Here is a 19,756-nt window from a genome sequence, read left to right on the forward strand (position 1 = left end):
TTCTGATCTTAATAATACAGTAAGTGAAGATGCTAAGGTATTCCTGTTGTTTTCTTTATAAAACAGCTGTATTTATATTTCAGAGCCAGCCCTAATGGGTGAGATCCTTGGGGTGGGGTTTTAACTGCCTTAGTTAAAAGCCAGCTTTATGGAGTTTCTGAGTATTGGCAGCATCAGTCTTTAGATAGGGTTTGGTGTGCAGTATTGGACTTTCATTCACACTGTCAATTCACTTTGATAAGCTTCAATAAAATTGTCATTTTGAATCAGTTTCCAACTCTACCTCCTTCACCTAAAATTAACTAGATAAGTAGCTTTGGTGTCTATCTTCTTTTTATAACTCAGCTGTTAGTCCAGGCGGGTACTTTCCTTCAGATATCCTCCCTATTATCCCACCCACATTTCTCTCAGACACAGTAATTCTGAAAGCTGATCTTACAAAGTAGCAAGTTTGAATCAGAAAACCTGACCAGACACATTTTTAAATATCTCTTAGGGCTTTTCGTTAGAGGAGATTACTTAATATTTCCAAAAGGAGATATTAATTAGGTTGTCTCTGCTGCCTTGGTTAAGTAGCGTGAAGGGAAATGCAACTCTCCTGACTCCAGGGCCCCAAATGCAAACACTGGCCTAGTTGTTCCCAAACTTTCTTCTTGATGTGAGTAACTTGAATGGTTTATTTTCCCTTGAGGAGCCCCCCATCCCCCGCCACTTTAGTATTCATGGCAGACCCCAACACTAAGTCCCTTTGTTGTCTTTGTTTTTTGCATTTTTTTTTTTTTTTTGTTAACAAGAAAAGATAAAATTATGAGACCTGATTATAGACTGGGGTTCCATTGCTAATGGTTCCCACCACCTTTTTTTTTCACATCTCAGAAAGGCAAAGGACTGGACAGGTAACAGAAAGCAGCACAGCAGACATAAACATCATGTCTAAGCATCATGTGGTGCTACCAGAGTGGGAAAGGATACAGTCTTCATCAAAATATAAAGATGGGTCTTTGCTTAAAACAATAAGATTGTCAGCATTTTAAAAAGTTTGAACTTTATATAGAGGCAATAGTCTTTACGGAAAAAAAGACACATTTTTAAAGAAGAAATGGATTAAGAAATTTTAAAACCTACATTACTATTCTGACTTAGGTATTAACTAACTGAATAAACATCTGGGCAAGTAGTTTAATTTGTGCATGCACATGTGTATATGTGTATATTTAAACTTTAAAAGAAATGCAATTCTATTTTAAAAATTGGCAGAATGAGGCATCAGAATAAGTCATCACCTCACATCTTTCTTATAGATGCAATTTTATTTTAGAACTTACAGAGGTTGCAAATAATACAAATATTTGATTCAGAGTTTCCCTTATCCAATTCAGAAGCATAGAACAAGGGTTGGCAAGAGTGCACAACTGTTGAGAGAAGGAAAACTAGGATAACAAGATAGGGCATAATTAATTTACTGTATATTGGCAAAGTAGCAGGAGCAGTTTCATAGTGCCAATGTTTTCGTATTATTCCATATAAAACTCTTACATCAGTAAGAAGTGGAGACACAGAAAGCATTGAGCAAAAATTAATAGGAGGAAGAGCTTTTGCTAACCCTCATATGATAAAGTTTGTTTACTGTTCTAATTGTTCTCCTTTTACCATGATGTATTTTCCTTGAATTATTTTTTAATCTTGCTAGTTCTTTTCCTGCTGTGTGTGACACCAGGAACTGCCCTCTTACTGTGAAGGCAGCATTCAGTTGTTGAAACAATAACAAGTTGCTGTTTCATCTGGCAGTTGTCCTTCCTTTGTAGCACTTAAAAGTACAACTGTTCTTCATTGCCTGTTATAGCACAATAGGTGTGAAAAGACTCACTTGATCTCATGACAGAGGTTTTGCTCATAGTTGGTCACTCTTACCCTAGTACGTGTTACCACTTAATGTCCACTGTTCAGAGTAAGTATAAATGGCCTCATAGAAAATTCTTACACATTGCAGTTATAAAAGGGTCAGGCAGAAAAGAATTTTAAAGATAATTATTGTATCCCTTTATAGAAGAGGAAATCCAGTGTAAGAAAAGATATGTCATAGTCATGGAAGAATCTAGACTCACAGAACTAAATTAAATCTAATCTCACCATTCACAAACATGAGTAAACTAAGGCAAATTATTTATCTCTGAGCCTCAGTTTCCTTATTTGTAAAATGAAGATGATAATGTATGTGAAAGGTACTGTGAGGATGATATGTTAACGTAAAACCTAGTGTTGTTGTTGTTGTTTTTTTATCTTCACCAGAGGGTATGTTTATTGATTTGAGAGAGAAAGAAACATTGAAGTGAGAGAGAAACATCTATCGGTTGCTGCCTTTATGCACCACAACCAGGGATCAATCCCACAACTTAGGTATGTGCCTTGATGGAATTGAACCCGCAACCTTTCTGTGTACAGGACAACACTCTAAATAACTGAGCCATCTGGCCAGAACAAAAGTAAAATTTAAAATTTTTTTCTTATTACAGAAATAATAGAAACAGAAAAGATAGACATACCGAAAATAAAAATGAGTCAGAATTCCATGATTAGAGGGGGAACAAATTTTAACATTTGTTATGTATCTTTTTCTGTGCATACATATAGTATACATACATATGTACATATAATATATATGTATGTATGTAACTTAGTAAGCAGAAAGCTACATAATTTTGTAACCTGGTTTTCTTTAATTATTAACAACTTTAAATGTTATTAAATATTCTTCTACATGCAAACATTTTCTGTAAAGGCTAGATAATATATATTTTAGGCTTTACAGGCCATACAGTTTCTATTGCATCTACTCAACTATACCATCATGGTAGTGCAAAAGCAGCCACAGACAGTATATAAACAAATGGAACAGAACTTTATTTACAGAAGCACACAGCATACTGGATTTGGTCTCTGGGCTCTATTTGGCTGACTCTGGTTCTACATCATTTTAATGGCTGCACGGTATTTCATTTATTTAGCTATCATATTATTGGATATTAAGATTGTGCCAACTTTGTGTGTGTATGATGATAAACAAAGCGGCAATGAATATCCTTGTAGCTAAATATTTGGTTTACATGTATGATTATGTCTTTAAGATTAACTTGCACACTGCTTCTGAGATTGTATTAAATTGTTTGGCTACTAAAATTCAGACTTCAAAATTAAAACATTTCTTGGTTTATGTGACTAATCTTTTAAGTATTACATAAAATTGAACTTTATAAAATGATTTTTGGTGAAATTGAAACTCCTAAAAATGTTCTTATTATTGTAGTTATTTCTAGGGTTGACCTTTGACTTACTTGGTGTTTTTCTTTGTGCAAGGGATTATAAATTGGTGAACTCAAATGATTTTAAAATGGGAAAATTTAAGAGCACTTATTGGGTAATTTATGTTTTATTCATTCCGGGTAATAAAAAATATTAAGTAGTTGGAAAAACTTTTTGCTCTCTCACTGTTTTATATAAAGTATAGAGAGGAACTATTTCCCTCTAGGACAAGGTCTTGACTGACGGATATGAAGTTAAACCTCTTACTGTTTTTCCTTTGGGTCTTGTGTGATTTAGTCTCTGAGAAAGAGAAAAAAGTCAACATAGTTTCTCTGGTGTTCAGGACATTTCTTCAATTCAGCGATGAGTACAGGTGTCTTCCAGGTTTATTTAGTGTGCCCAATAGGTCATTTATTGTGACTTTGGCAGTTTTACTGCAATGTCCAAATATATATTACGGCCAGAAAGTAATCACACTTGAAGCTTAAGGCAGAAAAACTGAAGATTAACACAGAGTTTTAATGATGAAGATTATTATTTATCAATTATCAATTTTTCCAGTGATATGTAATATACAGTAAAGAGGTAGTACCTTCTCATTAATTTCTTAGATGAAAAATGATCACTATATCATCCAACAAATTATAGCATTTCTAGAAAGTTTATAACAAAACATTATTAATCATATTTATTCTCAAAAAAGGACTTGCCGCCGAAACCGGTTTGGCTCGGTGGATAGAGCGTCGGTCTGCGGACTGAAAGGTCCCAGGTTCGATTCCGGTCAAGGGCATGTACATTGGTTTTGGGCACATTCCCGGTAGGGGGTGTGCAGGAGGCAGCTGGTCGATGTTTCTCTCTCGTCGATGTTTCTCTCTCATCGATGTTTCTAGCTCTCTATCCCTCTCCCTTCCTCTCTCTAAAAAATCAATAAAATATATTTTTTTTAAAAAAAGAAAGAAAAGAAAAGGACTTGCCATGTTAGGCCAGAGTTCAAAGAACTTTAGAATTAGTCAACTATCTGGGAGAGCCTGTAATTCATACATCCTAAAACAGTGCTTCTTAAACTTTGGCTTTGTTGAGAATTATCTCAAGGGCTTGTTAAAACACAGATTGCTGGCTCCCAGAGTTTATAATAACACCAGGTCTGGAGTGTGTCGTTCCCCCCCCATCCCCCCAATTTTCATATCTAGTGGTTTCTAGGCAATACTCGTATTGCTTGTCCAGGCACTACATTTTGAGAACCACTATTGTATAAAAGTAATTGTTCCACCTTTTTTTCTTATGATTTCAACTTCTACAACTTCACAATTTCTCTTTTTTGCCCCCTAAAATTTAGTATCTTTTTTATTTGTGAAATAATACTCAGTCTTACTCATCTATAAACATTTTCTTAGCACTTTAGGAATTCTTATTTTTTTAAACCCAGGCTTAACCTTTAAAGATATGAATTGATTTTAATACATTTATGATCATTAGTTCACTTTAAAATTATATACTTTGCAATTTTTATATCATCGTCACCTACACCAGACTTTCAGGAGAGGAAATTTATGAATATATCTAATGAAAGAAATCTTATTCTTGGTAGTTTTTCAGGATGACTAAAATCTATTTTCAGCTAGTTTCCATATTTGATTTGCTTTATTTTCATAATTTTGAGTAATATCTTATGATGCTAATTGTCAAATTTCTTTACAGACAGGTAAGAGATATAATAAGTTTTTTAAGTATAGTATACAAAGCAAAGCTTACAGTTGTTGGAATGAAGAATTCTGTTAGAGCCAGGGATGTTTTGAAAGAGTAGAATACACTAAGCTCAAAGCCTGAATGAAAGCAACTTCAATTTTACAGTTTTTTCAAACAACATCTTTACTGCTTTCTGGAAAAACAGTATTTGATAAAAAGAAATGTCTCAAGTTACTGTTTTTATGAGGAGAGAATTGCTGAGTCTTTTAAATGGTTAATGAGAAGAAGTAATAGTTAAAACACTTGGAGCATTGATTTCTGATTTGAATTCTCCAGCACTGGCCAGCCCTGAGGGAAGGGGGAAATAAGCTTGCTAATTAACATTTGATTACTGATGCCACCTTCTCACTCCCTTTGCACCATCCGGTTTCAAGTGTTTTTGTTCAGGAAGGATTTTTAGGTGGTTTTAACTTGCATCTTATGTGCAACTGCAATGAGTATACAACTTGTTAAAGAAGAAGAAGAAAAAGAACAGGCCTTTGATATGAAATATGTGTTCAAAACCCAATCTGGATCAGAAGTTATTGGTTTCTTAACTATAAGCCTTTCAGAGCACCAGTGATTGCTAGGAAACTGGAACTAAGCCTAGTCTGTATGCCTTATTTTGATTTAAATTCTCTCTCTCTCTCTCTCTCTCTCTCTCTCTCTCTCTCTCTCTCTCTCTCTCTCTCTCTCTCTCTCTCTCTCTCTCTTGTTTAGTTCAGTTATTATTTAGCAAATTCTTGCCCAGACCATCATTTGATGGTGTGAAGTATTTGGAGTCTAAAGTTTGATATATTTAAAATTTGGGTAAGTTCAGATTCTAATATGTACTAAAGTCTTTTTCTTCTAACATTGGTAAGAGAATGAGATAAGTATCTGTAGTTTCAGTGTGTTTTTTTTTGGTAAGGGTTTAATTTGCCATAGTATTCTTAATTCAAAAAATCTAGAAACTAGGGTGCTAACTAAATGATAGCTGTTTTAAGCCCACGGCAATGAAATATTTTCTATTTTTTGCTGTATTAAAATGGTTGATATGTGAAGAATCAGGACCAGATTAAAAAAATGTAAAGATATTGAAATAAATTAATAGAACTTGACAACCTCATCACTTAGCTAGTAGTGTTCTTTCAAACCATAGTTTACTGGTAACATTTAGTTGATGGAATAGTTATTTGGGAAACCAGTGGAACAGGCTTTAGTTTCAAATAAGATCTCATACGGGGAAAATATTAGTTAGACTTTGTTAAAAATCTAGACTTTTTAGTATAAAAAGCGAAAACTACGATGTTTCTTTGTCCAAGAAAAAAATTCATCTTAAGTGCTTATATATCAAGTTATTTGCAATATTCCTTTTTGATGTGTTGTATTTATGAACTCTTTACTATTTTTCTTTCATTTTCTAGCCTTAATGGTTTAAACTTTTCCTCATTATTTGCTTGTCTTATATATATTTAGCTCTTCTTTTCCTGTACCTAGGGTTAACTCCAATATTTTCATAAAATCATAGGAATTTAGAGCTGTGAAAATCAGAAGTGATCTTGTTTTATTCTCTTTTAACTCTGAGTAAAGTAAATCTCAGAGAGGTTCTGCCAAATTGCCCACAGTAACAACTGGACAATGAGAAATCTTTTTCTTTGCCTCTCATTATGCTTCAGTACCTCAAACTTTGTGACTTTTCTTTCTATTATCAGAAATTGTTTTCATTTGGATAAATGTCTTACCAACATTTAGCTCACAAGCAATGATTTTATTATAGCTAACAATGTTACCTACAAGTCTTATATTTTTCTGTTTCAATAGCTACAAACAGCTCATAGGAGGAGGCTAATTCTGAGCCTCAAAACTTAGGTTAGCAGAGTTAACATCCTAAGACTTCTTTCTAAGAAATTCTGATAACATTTTAAAAATAAAAATTGTTTGAAAATTTATGGAACTCAAAACTTTGTGGGAGAAGAATATTTCATATAATTTTATATTGAGCAGGTCTTAATACAGTGATCTTTTTCCCAGTGCTGTGTTCATCAATGAAATTTCCATGAGGAAATATGAAGTTTGACATGGATATCATTGCTTAGTTTCTTACAGTAATTATAGTGTATAAATAGATTTTTATTAATAATGAAAAGCAAATAGTAAATCAGTCCCATATTAATACTTTCAAGTTAATCTGATTTAATTTTTTCTTAGTCACAACTGCCTAATCTGAAGCAATAGGTAAAAAGTAAAATTCTCTTTTTAAGAAATGTAGAAAACAAACTGGAAAAATCTATTGTCGATCTAGAACACTTGATCCAAATACAGTATAGTTTGTAACATAAATTTGATGTTCAGCTGGTAATCAAAGCATTTATTAAATTTCTTCAGAATTAATTGAAACATTTGCATAGTTTAACATACTGAAATCTCAGATTTAGAGCTTAATGCACAACAAAAATTGAAAAGATTATGAAGGTTCAGCATTATCTTGAGTCAGTGCTGATCAAAGAAACTGTGTAAGACAAAAAGGCCCTGAGGAAATGTTACCCTGTGAAGTGCCACTTGTACTTAACTGGAATTTAGCACAAATCTCTGAAGATGAAATTCCATCAGAAGTAGAACAATAATGGCAGCTGGGCATGCCAGCTACAGCACCCAGTCTGTGTGTATTTTCTGCCTCTCTCAAGTGCGCTTGAATCTCTCAAATCAGTCAATGATCTCTCAATCTCTCTCTTTCCCTCCCCCTCCTTCTTTCTCTTCCTCCTCTAGTCCTTTATTCTTCTTTCCCTCTCTGAGAGAATTCCGTCCTTCATTTGATTCATGACAACGTTAAATTTACTCTGCATCATTTTTATATATAGCTGTAATTTGTCTCTCAGGTTTTCTAGGATACTAATATTTTTAAAAAGCATCATTTTTACTTTTGCTTTATATACTTTTTGGATTTTTTCCTTCCCTGCAGAATTGTGACTTAAATTTTTAATTACAGAAAACCATCAATAAAGATTATATCTTTATTAGTAAAACCTTTGCCCACTTTGTACTTTTGTTACCTTATCATATGTATTTCTTCAATGTAATGTTAAAATCTGCTTATGGTTAGAATATTGCTAAACATGGAATTATTTTTGAAAGACTGATTTGTATTTAAGTTGTTATTTAGTGATTGTGGTTTAACACAAAAATCTTTTGGCATAATCTCAGAATCTCTGTGAATTTATCTTTTCCATTGGGACAAACATTAACCTAATATGCTTTATTTTGTACCCTCTCAGCCAAATTCTGTCTGCATTAGCCAGTTTATTCTATGACAAGTTGCTTAACAGATGTCATTCTGGAGAGAACAATGAAGCCAAATACTTGTGCAATGGCTAACATTACTCTAACTTTGATCACTTTTGTTCAGCACATCAGTCTGGCGTTGCGCTTTATACCAACATAACACTATAGCCAGAACATGCTTTTCGGGCTTACAATAGCAAAGGAATGCTATTCAATTCAGTGCAGTTACAAATGAGTTAATGAAAGAAAAAAAAATACTGTTTATTTCATAATACCATATTGTTGTGTTTTGGAATTAAGGTGGAATTTAAAGAATCCCCTTAGAGTTATTTGTTTGTATACTCAACTCATAGTATTTGTGTATACTATCCAATACAGGGTAGCCTTGCTGCAACCTTTCGAACAGATACAAATATTTGTCCTGCCTTTTTTTTTTTCTTTCAAAATAGTTGATGAAGCTTGGTGTATCTAGATAGCATAATTGAAAAATAACTTTAAGAAGGATTTTTTGGGGCCTTGAGCTCTAAGGTCATCTCATACTCCTCTCTTCTTTTATTAATATAATACTTTGGGTTTGTGGACCACTCTTCTCCTTAAAAACACTAATGTTTAAGCATGACAAAATTAGTCTTAGCTAGTAGATGTGGTCAGAGGTTGAATTTGGCTAAATTGTTGTGTTGATAATGACTAATGAAAATTTCTAAACTCTATGTGACTGGTCATAAACAAAATACTGCATGGTAGACTGGCCATTGCCAAGAACCTTTGAAGAAAAGTTGTTTGTTTGAATTGAGTAGGGATCAAGCCATTCCTCCAAGCTCCTCGGTTCTCATTTACTAAGTCTTTTTTCACAGGTGTACATTAGAGATAAAAAGTATATTGAGTTCCACATTGTGTTTTTGTTTTTTCCTTTCCCAGTGAATATATATCTCTATTTCACTGGAAAGGTAACTTAGATGTGTTTATGTATAACAAACAGAAATGTGAGACAAAATGCCGTAATTGGACATTTAAAAACATGAATGAATACTGCTTGTTTTATATAGTGAAGTCTTACTGTACAAGATACAAAGTAGGGCAAAACGAGTTTTGCATTTGGAACCTCCTTTTGCCCCACCCTGTATTATGTGCAACATTCAATATTAGCTTCATTTGTTACAGCAGTTTAATCCCATAACTAACCTGAAGAGTTAAGTCCATTCTGAACAATTTGATAATTTATCTTATTTGTAAATATGAAACAAAATAGAATTTTCATAACCTGTTTAAAACTGAAAAAAAATATGATACTTCTTAATTAGTGGATAACATAGAGTTTAATCTTCCAACAGTTTGTTCTGATAAATTACCTCTTCTTCTAAAATGAAAGGTATAATATTACATGTTGAAAATTGTTTTTCATCTTTAACAGTATTAAAAATATAAAGTATCATTACCGTATTGTCTTTTTAGGAAAGGCCTAAATAGTGTATTTGTAGATACCATCCAGTTAACAAATATTGTATTGAAATAGTTTTTAATTTGGATGATTTCAAAGAAATAATCTGCGTTGTTTTATTAGTTTTTACATCTTTGAAGCTTACACAAAATAATAAAGAAAACTTCAGGTTTTTCCTCCCACCTGCTCCTCCCCTTCAAAAAAAACACCCTTCTCTCTCCCACATAGAAACTTGAATCATATCTTTTGTTTGAATTATTTTACATCTGGAACCATTTAAAAAATTATAAGATTATTAAAAATTTATAATTATAGTTTGTCCTAGCTGTACTATATAGCTGAAGTTTCTTAACTGAAAAGAAACTTAAAGCCATCTAGGATATATAAAAACAATCAGCAGCAGGGGGTGGTTTTCTTCTTTTATTTTTAAGTTACAGTTTACATTCAATATTATTTTGTACTAGAAGCCCAGTGCACGAATTCATGCACCAATCCCTTGGCTTGGCCTGCAGGATCCAGCCGAAACTGGCTCTCCAACATCCCCCGAGGCATTCCAGATTGTGAGAGGGTGCAGGCCAGGCCGAGGGACCCCACCGGTGCACTGTCTGGGCCAGAGAGGGATGTGGGAGGTTGGCCAGCCGGGGAGGGACTGGGAGAGGGCTCCAGGGCATGTCCAGCCCATCTTGCTCAGTCCTGATCTGCCAGACCTCAGCAGCAAGCTAACCTACCTGTCAGAGCATCTGCCCCCTGGTGGTCAGTGCATGTCATAGCAACTGGTCAGCTGGTTGACTGTCTGCCTCCTGGTGGTCAGTGCACATCATAGCGAGTGGTTGAGTGGCCTTAGCATATCATTAGCATATTACGCTTTGATTGGTTGAACGTCCGACTGGTCGACCAGACACTTAGCCTATTAGGCTTTTATTATATAGGATTAGTTTCAGGTATGCAGCATAATGGTTAGACAGTCATATTCTTTACAAAGTGATAACCCCAATAAGTCTAGTATCCATCTGACACTGTAGACAGTTATTAGAATACTAGTGGCCTGGTGCACGAATTTGTGCATATTGAAAGGAAATTAATTAGAAGAAATATTTTAATATCGCTATTTGCCATTTCTCTATAAAAGAAGTGTCAATCAAATTGACGATCAACAATGACAAATCGAAACACATGCGTGCAATTGGCGCCAGTGAGAGCTTTATATGTATTGCACATGCACGAGTCAACTTAGCCTTTTATAGATATAGAACAAACTTGCTTAATTAGACCTGCTTTCTGATTTAGCTAAACTTTTTCCAGCCTAGTGAAGCACTCCCAACTTCTCTTTCAGGTAATTGTCAGCAACACAGCAGTAAATATCAACACGGAGCAGATTATTATTGTAGATCACACAGGGAGAACAAAGGATAAAATATTTAACTGCAGCAGTGTTTGACTATATTCTGCGCAGTGAGAAAACCTGAAGTAATTTTCAAAGTCCACCATTTTTTACTTCTTTTCAGTTGGGTCAAGTTTCTAAATCTCTGTTTTCCAGCTAATGAAAAGAAAATAGGATTCCACCGAGTTTCCTATCTACCTACTCCAGGACTTCTGTGAGGATCAAATGAGATGAGGCACGGGAAAACGCATCACAGACATTTGGTTACAGTGTAAAGTGTTTCCATCTGGCTATAAACCAAGTCGTGTTCCTGGGCTGAAGAAACTGCAAGGAGGCTGTCATCGCTAGGGAGAGGAAGCTGGGCATTGCTACGTGACCTCATTACCCAGACTAAGGGAAAGACACTTAGCATATTAACCTTTTATATATATTGATTATTGATATATTCCCTATGCAGTACTTTACATCCCCATGACTACTTTGTAACTACCAAGTTGTACTTCTTAATCCCATCATCTTTTTCACCCATTCTCCCAACCCTCCCCCTCTGGCAACCCATCAGTCTGTTCTTTGCAAATTTATTTTAACCTTTATTGAGAATCTGTTTTTAAATTTGGTTTAAATATTTTTTACAAATTTTTTTCTGACTTGTGTTATCCTAGTTTCTAATGCTTGTTTTGAATCTAGAAGAAAACAGAGGAAATACAGTGTTATCACATAAATTGGCAATTAGCCTAAGTCATATGGAAACCCTACTTTTAATTGCAGTGTCTCTTTCTTTTTGCAGGTAAAAAGAAATGTGTATGACCTTACGAGTATCCCCGTACGCCATCAGTTATGGGAGGGTTGGCCAACTTCTGCCACAGATGATTCAGTAAGTGACAGTTGACTTACCAGTTTTATATCCTCGTCTCTCTTTTTCCACTTTCAGTCTAATTGACTGTGATAATAAGCAGAATCAAACTTTGAATATTGCACTGAAAAAATTTATAAATCAAATAATGTGAAAATAAGAGTTGTAATAATTTGAGTTAACTTGCAGAACAGATATCATAAGTGAAATATACCAGCTTTCTGTTGATAATATTACAATATCAATATCAGGAACTAATGCTGCTTGATTTGACTTAAAATTTTCCTTGATCAAAAGAATATGTTCAGCTATTACTGATGAAATGTCCCAAGCACAAAATTATTTCCCCTAAATTACAGATATCTTAAAGTCAATCGAACCGTTACATATTTAATTTTCAAACTACATTTTCTTTTTTTTTAAAATATATTTTATTGATTTTTTACAGAGAAAAAGGGAGAGGGATAGAGAGCTAGAAACATCGATGAGAGAGAAACATCGACCAGCTGCCTCCTGCACACCCCCTACTGGGGATGTGCCCGCAACCAAGGTACATGCCCTTGACCGGAATCGAACCTGGGACCTTTCAGTCCGCAGGCCGACGCTCTATCCACTGAGCCAAACCAGTTTTGGCGTCAAACTACATTTTCTATAATAGACTGGTACTTTAAAAAATAGCTAAGTTTTACAGTTAATGTTAATAGCATCCTATTCTTAAATATACCCATACTTTTCACTACTATAAGAACTGGAAGAAAAGATTTAGTCATTTTTACCTGTTATTATATCTACTTATAATGATTTTCCTGTTATACATTTTGAAACCTTACCTATCTCTGCCCTATTTCTAAGTGATTTTTTTTTAAGAGAGTAAGTTTTATCATCTAAGGAGGTCAACTAAAATTACATTTGGTCACTTTTACCCATAATCTTGGTTGTTTTAATCAGATACCACCCTCCTCCCCCCTTTTTTTAAAGTACAAAATGAGAATGTTTCAAGAATTCTGAAGTTAAATCAGATTTTTAAAATAAGGCCAAAAATATAGTTTTTGTATTTTCTAGTAAATATTGTGTTTTTGTTTGGATAATAATTACTCCTCCTCTCTCAGCACTGCCTTTATACATTTTAATATGAGTGAATTCTTTGTGGAAGTCAGAAACATTGTTAAAACAATTGTTTATATACACGCTACTTGAATCTAATTATTCCACAGTCTAAACACTGTACCTTTGGAAAATGCTTTGTGTATCATGAAACTTCAAAATCGGAAAATAGCAAAACTTTTTTAAAAGTGTATCCTTCCAGGAAAAATAAATTTTTATGTGTAGGTATTTACATTTACTTCTAAACACTGATTTTAACATTGCTATTTTAGTATCTCATTAGAATTATTGGCTGGTTGTCCATGGCTAAAGGTAGCAATGTGGTTGATGGTTTTAGTTTGTTTTTCTTTTTCCCTTTAGAGTGAGAAATTTGACAGAAAATGTGTTACACTTAACTTTGAAAAAATAAGAGTATTTTCATAAATAACAACCTTCTTTTTACCCAACATGAATAAACCAGAGATGTTCTTAGTATTGTCTAGTAACTACTACAAGAAATAACATTAATAGAAGAAAATAATTAAGATCTAAGTATGTCACTTAAATTCACTGAGCTTCAGTAACCTAATTTGCAGCATTATTAATGAGAATTGGTGATAATATGTGTAAGTACCTGACTCATAGTAGAAACTCAATAAATGAAAGTCAGTGTTATAGTTCATCCTATATAATAATCCTATATAATAAAGAGGTGATATGCAAATTGACCTTCACGCCCTCACATTACAAGATGGCCGCCCCACGTCATCACAAGATGGCCACCCCACGTCATCACAAGATGGCCACCCCCACGTCATTATAAGATGGCCACCACAGGATGGCCGCCCCCACGTTGTCACAAGATGGCTGTCACAAGTTGGCCGCCCCCATGTCGTTACAAGATGGCCACCACAGGATGGCCGACCCCACATTGTCACAAGATGGCTGGCAGGGGAGGGCAGTTGGGGGCTACCAGGCCTGCAGGGGAGGGAAGTTGGGGGCAATTGGGCCAGCAGGGAAGGGCAGTTGGGGGGGACCAGGCCTGTAGGGGAGGGCAGTTGGGGGTGATCGGGCTGGCAGGGGAGCACTTAGGTGTCAATTGGGCTGGCAGGGGATCGGTTAGGGGGTGATCAGACTGGCAGGCAGAGTGGTTAGGGGCAGTCAGGCAGCCAGGCAGGCAAGTAGTTAGGAGCCAGCAGTCCCAGATTGTGAGAGGGATGTCTGCGACTGCCAGTTGGGATCGGTCCTAAACCGGCAGTTGGACATCCCTCAAAGGGTCCCAGATTGGAGAGGGTGCAGGCTGGGCTGAGGGACACCCCCTCCCCCCCCCAGTGCACAAATTTTGTGCACCGGGCCTTTATTATTAACATAATGTAGAAAAGGATCACAGGCAAGAATTGACCGATTTAAGTAAATGACATGCTATCTGAGATTTACTTCAAAATAACCTATAGGGGTTGGGAATGATGTGAGATATATAAACAAATTCAGGTTAGCCATCTGTTGGTCATTGTTAAAGCTGAGTGATGTGTATATTAAGTTTATTGAAAATTTCTATAATAAAAAGTTTACAGCAAAAATAATTGTCTGGCTCTGGCCAGTGTGGATCAGTTGGTTGGAGCATCATCCCATACACCAAAAGGTGGTGGGTTTGATTCCTGATCAGGGCACATACCCAGGTTCCTGGTTTGATCCCGGGTTGGGGTGCATATGGGAGGCGGGTAGTTGATGTGTGTGTCTCTCTCTCTCTCTGTCTCTCTCTCTCTCTCCCTCCCTCTCTCCCTCCCTCCCTCCCTCCCTCTAAGTGAATGAATGAATGAATGAACAAATAAATAAGCAAACAAACAAACAAATAAAATTGTTTGGTTTAAGAGCAAGAACGTGAGGTAATAAAGTCTGGAAATGTCAGACTACATAGAGTTAGAAAAGCCAAAACTGCTCTTTGATCCCACAGTTGTAGAAACCAGATTGAAACATGCTTATCAGATACAAGTTCCAACAGTGATAGGCAAATTTAGTGAAATATTATAAACTAGAGGCCCGGTGCATGAAAATTCTGGCACTGGGGTGGCGGGTGGGGCGTCCCTCAGCTCGGCCTGTGCCCTCTCACAGTCCAGGAGTTCTCAGGGGATGTCCTAAGCTGCAGTCTGGCCTCCCTCTGAGGGCGGCGACTGGGCCGGCCGACCAGGGGATAGCACCGCCGCTGCCGCTTGGCCTCCCTCTGCGGGACATGACTGGATGGGCTGATGAGGGGACGTTGCCGGCCCCCCGCCCCATCACCCCTCCGCCGCTGCTGGTCACCAGCACCCCCCCCCCCCCCCCCCCCCGCATTGCTGTTCCCTCCCTCTGCCTGCTGGCATGCACCTTGGCTGGCTGGCGCTGCCTGCTCACTGGCCCCGCCCCCCGCTGACTGGTCGGTCTGCCATTCAGTCAATTTGCATATTACGCTTTTATTATATAGGATTCTTCTGTTAGCATAGTGCCTTATACATTTTAGGTGTTAAATCATTGACTTGAGTTGACACTGTATTTTATGATGCTCACAACATAATGATTGTCTCAACATTTACATTTTCCCCAAGCATTCTAATGCAATTTCATTACTATAGGAAAATAGGAAAGTGGCTAAAATTCACCATATCCAAGACTATAATGTTACCTAGTGCTGTATCTAAGTCACAGCAAACACAAGAGGGAATCTCCATTAAGAGGCTTGATTCTTTTTGCCTCATTATTCCTATTTGCACCTTGTCCCAGAACCTGTGAAATGATTCCTGCCCTCGCCTCCCCAGAGCAAATGTTACCATATTGGCAGGATGTTGCCTTGAGCTGCATGATTTGCTACAACAAAGATGTTTAGGGCCAGACTGCTTTTAACTGGTGCCATAGCAGATCCACTAGCTGCAGTGCTCGAGTTTTGACAAAAAATGATTTGCAACTATAGTCTCCTAAGGAGATCCTAGCCAAAGAAATGTCATGAAACCTTTCTTTCATTAGGACTATTAAAACTCATGAATCTGGTGCTTGTAATCTATATTGTTGCAGGCGATGGTGTTTTTATACTTATTTAAATCACTGAAGTGGAGGCATCTGCTACAAAACAAGATCATCCTCACAGCTTGGGGCATGAATTGGGTACAGCTGAGAAATGTCAGCTGTGTAAACAGCCTGAAATGTGTTACCAACAAAAATATAATTAATTTCTTTCCAAGACAGTGTGCCATAACATAATACTTGGAATGGTTTAACTTTCAGAGAAAGCACCTGAACATTTTCTTCCCAGTGCCAGTGTAGAGGATTGGTTATAAAGGTCATTAAAAGTGAGGTTAGGTTGCACTTTTCCTGCTCAGTTGCAGAGATTTGTGTGGCTTGAAATATAGTATATTAACTTCAGGTACCAGTGGCTTCCATAAACTTATGGAAATATATTAGATCAAGAAGTTAATAGATTTGGGATGCTAGAACTGTTCTAAAATTAGAACATTTTAGTAAATTTACAATTGTGGCAATGGTAGCACAATTGTAAATTTACTAAAAAATAATTGAACACTTTAAAAATGAGTAAACTTTATAGCATGTAAAAGTATACATCAAATAAAGCTATTTTTAAAAGAAGGTAACAAAGAACTAGATTAAAATACTTTTTTATTTATGTTTTTATGAGAAATACTTGGTCAAAACACAGGAGATGTTTTCTTCAGTGGACTTCTCATTAACCTTTTACTAAGCAAATAAGACAAAGACTTCTTATAATTAGGTTCCTATAACATCTTGAATCACTTCTCAACCTGATAGGCTATAGTCTTTTGACATTTTCTGCACTACTCATTGAAGGCAACAATTATTTAAAACATTGTTGCCCCATCTGCCCTCAGAGTTAAAATATTTTCTTTGCCTATAGTTATAATACTCTAATGGGATATGGGATACTGTATAAATTGTTAGTAACTCTTTCAGTTCCTTTTGCGTTCTTTCAGCAGGGAAGTAGGTATCTAAAGCTTCACCAGTAGGGGAATGTTTTCATGCTGTGACAGACAGTTCAAGTGTGAGAACAAGGAGTTGCAAGTAGGCGAAATCTCATTTTACACTTTAACAAGAATGCTCTTGGTTTCCAGAGAGTTGAAATAATTTTAACACTGTGCATTATGTCTAGACACCATATTATAACACAGATAATACGAATGTTTGTAGGGTATAAAAGTACTGCTTTTAATAATGCTTACACTAGGAGGAAAAAATCCTTCTGTTTTTAATACTTTTTTTTGTCATGTGCCCCCCCCCTCCCTTTGAGATTATTAATGGTCTGTGGTTCTATCATTAACTGAGGAATGTTAAATCAGAATTTGAGAAATTAGAATTTTAGAAGCAGAGGTCTTCAAACATGTGTTAGGAATCAGAAAGCTACTTATTAAATATTTGCATGTTAAAAAAGAGATCATTTCTAAACAGAATCATCACACAGTAGCTTTTTATAAAACAAAAATAAAACCACACATACCCACCTTCCTTTTTTTTTTTTAATAAAAAAGAATTTGTGAATGAGATAATGTCAGCAGATTTGAATCTTCTGATGGGGGCCATTTTCTTCTGTAACTTCTCCCCAAACGTTGTGTTTGGCAGGTGTCAAATTATGTACATTTACCTGATCCTGGATCCCTGTCCTCCACTTTATAGGAGCTGCTGTCCAGATACAGACTCTCACAATTACAACATACTTACCGTGCTATAGTTACCTATTAAGTAAACTCATAAGCCTCCACTATAATCATTTCATCTGTTACTGCAAGGTAAATACTTCTGAAGTGCAGAATAAATCACAATCAGCCTTGCTCACTTATCTTCAATGGCAACCTAGTACTTGCTATGTAGTTGCGATTGATTATGTACAGATTTTTATGTTGGCATTTAAAACCCTTCATTCATTGGTCTGAAACGTCTCTTCCAGGTTTATTTCCTCATATAAGCCTAAAGTAAATGCTCAATAAATATTTCTTGAATAATTGATGGAATGTGATACTATATATCTCAACTTTAGCTAAATACTCATTTTTTTTGTTTGTTTTTCAAATATACTTGGTGCTCTCTCCCACTCTGTGTCATTTAACCATACAGTTTCTTCCACCTAGAATACCTATAGCAATTATCTCCTTTCTTTAAGACGTTTTATCTATATTCCTCTTACCAAGCTACCTTCTTCAACCCAGTTAAAAACTAGTTTATATTTTTATTCTGTTTAAACTCTTTTCATTTTTCCTTATTTTGCTTTTACCTTCCTTCATTCTGATTTTGTCATCAGATGGGAATGGTAAAAAAAAAATGGCTTCCTAGAGAAAGGGCCATCTAATTACATCTTAATTTGTGTACAGATATGTTCTAAGACCCCCAGAGGTACAGCAGGAGGGCCCCACGAATTCACGCACCAGTGGGGTCCCTCAGCCTGGCCTGTGGGATTAGGCTGAAACCAGCTCTCCAACATCCCCCGAGGGATCACGGATTGCGAGAGGGCGCAGGCCAGGCTGAGGGACCCATCTGGTGCACGATTGGGGCCAGGGAGGGATGTGGGAGGTTGGCCAGCCAGGGTGGTACAGCAGGAGGGCTCCAGGGTGTGTCTGGCCCGTCTCCCTCAGTCCTGATCGGCTGGACCCCCGCAGCAAGCTAACCTCCTGGTTGGAGTGTCTGTCCCCCTGGTGGTCAATGTACATCATAGCAACTGGTCGACCAGTCGACTGTCTACCCCTGGTGGTCAGTTCATGTCATAGCGAGCGGTTGAGTGGCCTTAGCATATTATTAGCATATTACGCTTTGATTGGCTGAATGGATGACTGGACACTTAGCATATTAGGCTTTTATTATATAGGATACCTTTCACTCAAAGGAAGCACTTTATGGCTTCTCTTTGGCATATCTGAATTGCCAGCAACACTACTCTTGTGCTTTGGGACCACACTGTCAATCTGATAACTGAGACAGCTAAGTGACTAACAGGTGGGCAACATGTATAGTGTGGCTACTCTGGACTAAGGGGTGATTCATATCCCCAGTGGGACAGAATGGGACAGTGCAGGATTTCATCATGCTACTCAGAATAGCATGCAATTTAAAACTTATGAATTGTTTACTTCTGGAATTTTCCATTTAATATTTTTGGACATGGTTGACCATGGGTAACTGAAATCGCAGATAGCAAAACTCTGGATTTTTGGAGGTGAGGGATACTATACTTGTGTTTTTCCCTTTTGTAAATTCTAAAAATTGGGAGCAAGAACTATTTTCCTCATTTTTGTATGCTATGCAAGATAAAACGTAGTGTTTTATTCATTCACTCATTTGAATTGTGCAGAGCTCTACTAAATTGAAATCTGTAAGAACAAACAACTTAATGAATTTGTATGATCAGATAAACTTGATTATCTCTGTTTGAGAATTAGGTTTATATTCTTTCTAATAATAATTAAATTACCAAAATTCTATAGTGGCAAATATAATAACAGTAGGAGGGGGAAAGCTACACTTAGCTGATTTGTACCAATGTGTGTTTGTATGTGTGTGAAAGAGAGAGAGATAAGTGAGCAGACCAATTCAAATTTGTTCAACCCCAATATTGCTATTATTTGGATAAGTTACTTAATGTATGAATTTCAGTTTCCTCATCTGCAAAATGAGGATGATATTAACACCCTTGAAATGCTATTGTAAAGATTAAGTTGATTACATA

The 19,756-nt window shown here is 36.3% G+C and overlaps 1 protein-coding gene across 3 annotated transcripts in view; it reads left to right on the forward strand.

Moving 5' to 3' along the window:
• Nucleotides 1-19,756, forward strand: part of FAF1 (Fas associated factor 1) — a 356,005-nt gene that overhangs the window by 185,098 nt on the left and 151,151 nt on the right. For all 3 annotated transcript variants that reach the window (XM_054720584.1, XM_008139328.3, XM_054720583.1), the window contains exon 8: nt 11,893-11,979. In XM_054720584.1, coding sequence (XP_054576559.1) covers nt 11,893-11,979 — 87 coding nt within the window. The remainder of the gene's footprint in view (nt 1-11,892; nt 11,980-19,756) is intronic.

Source organism: Eptesicus fuscus, chromosome 9 (assembly GCF_027574615.1).
Source record: "Eptesicus fuscus isolate TK198812 chromosome 9, DD_ASM_mEF_20220401, whole genome shotgun sequence".
In the NCBI taxonomy this organism is placed as follows: Eukaryota; Metazoa; Chordata; class Mammalia; order Chiroptera; family Vespertilionidae; genus Eptesicus; species Eptesicus fuscus.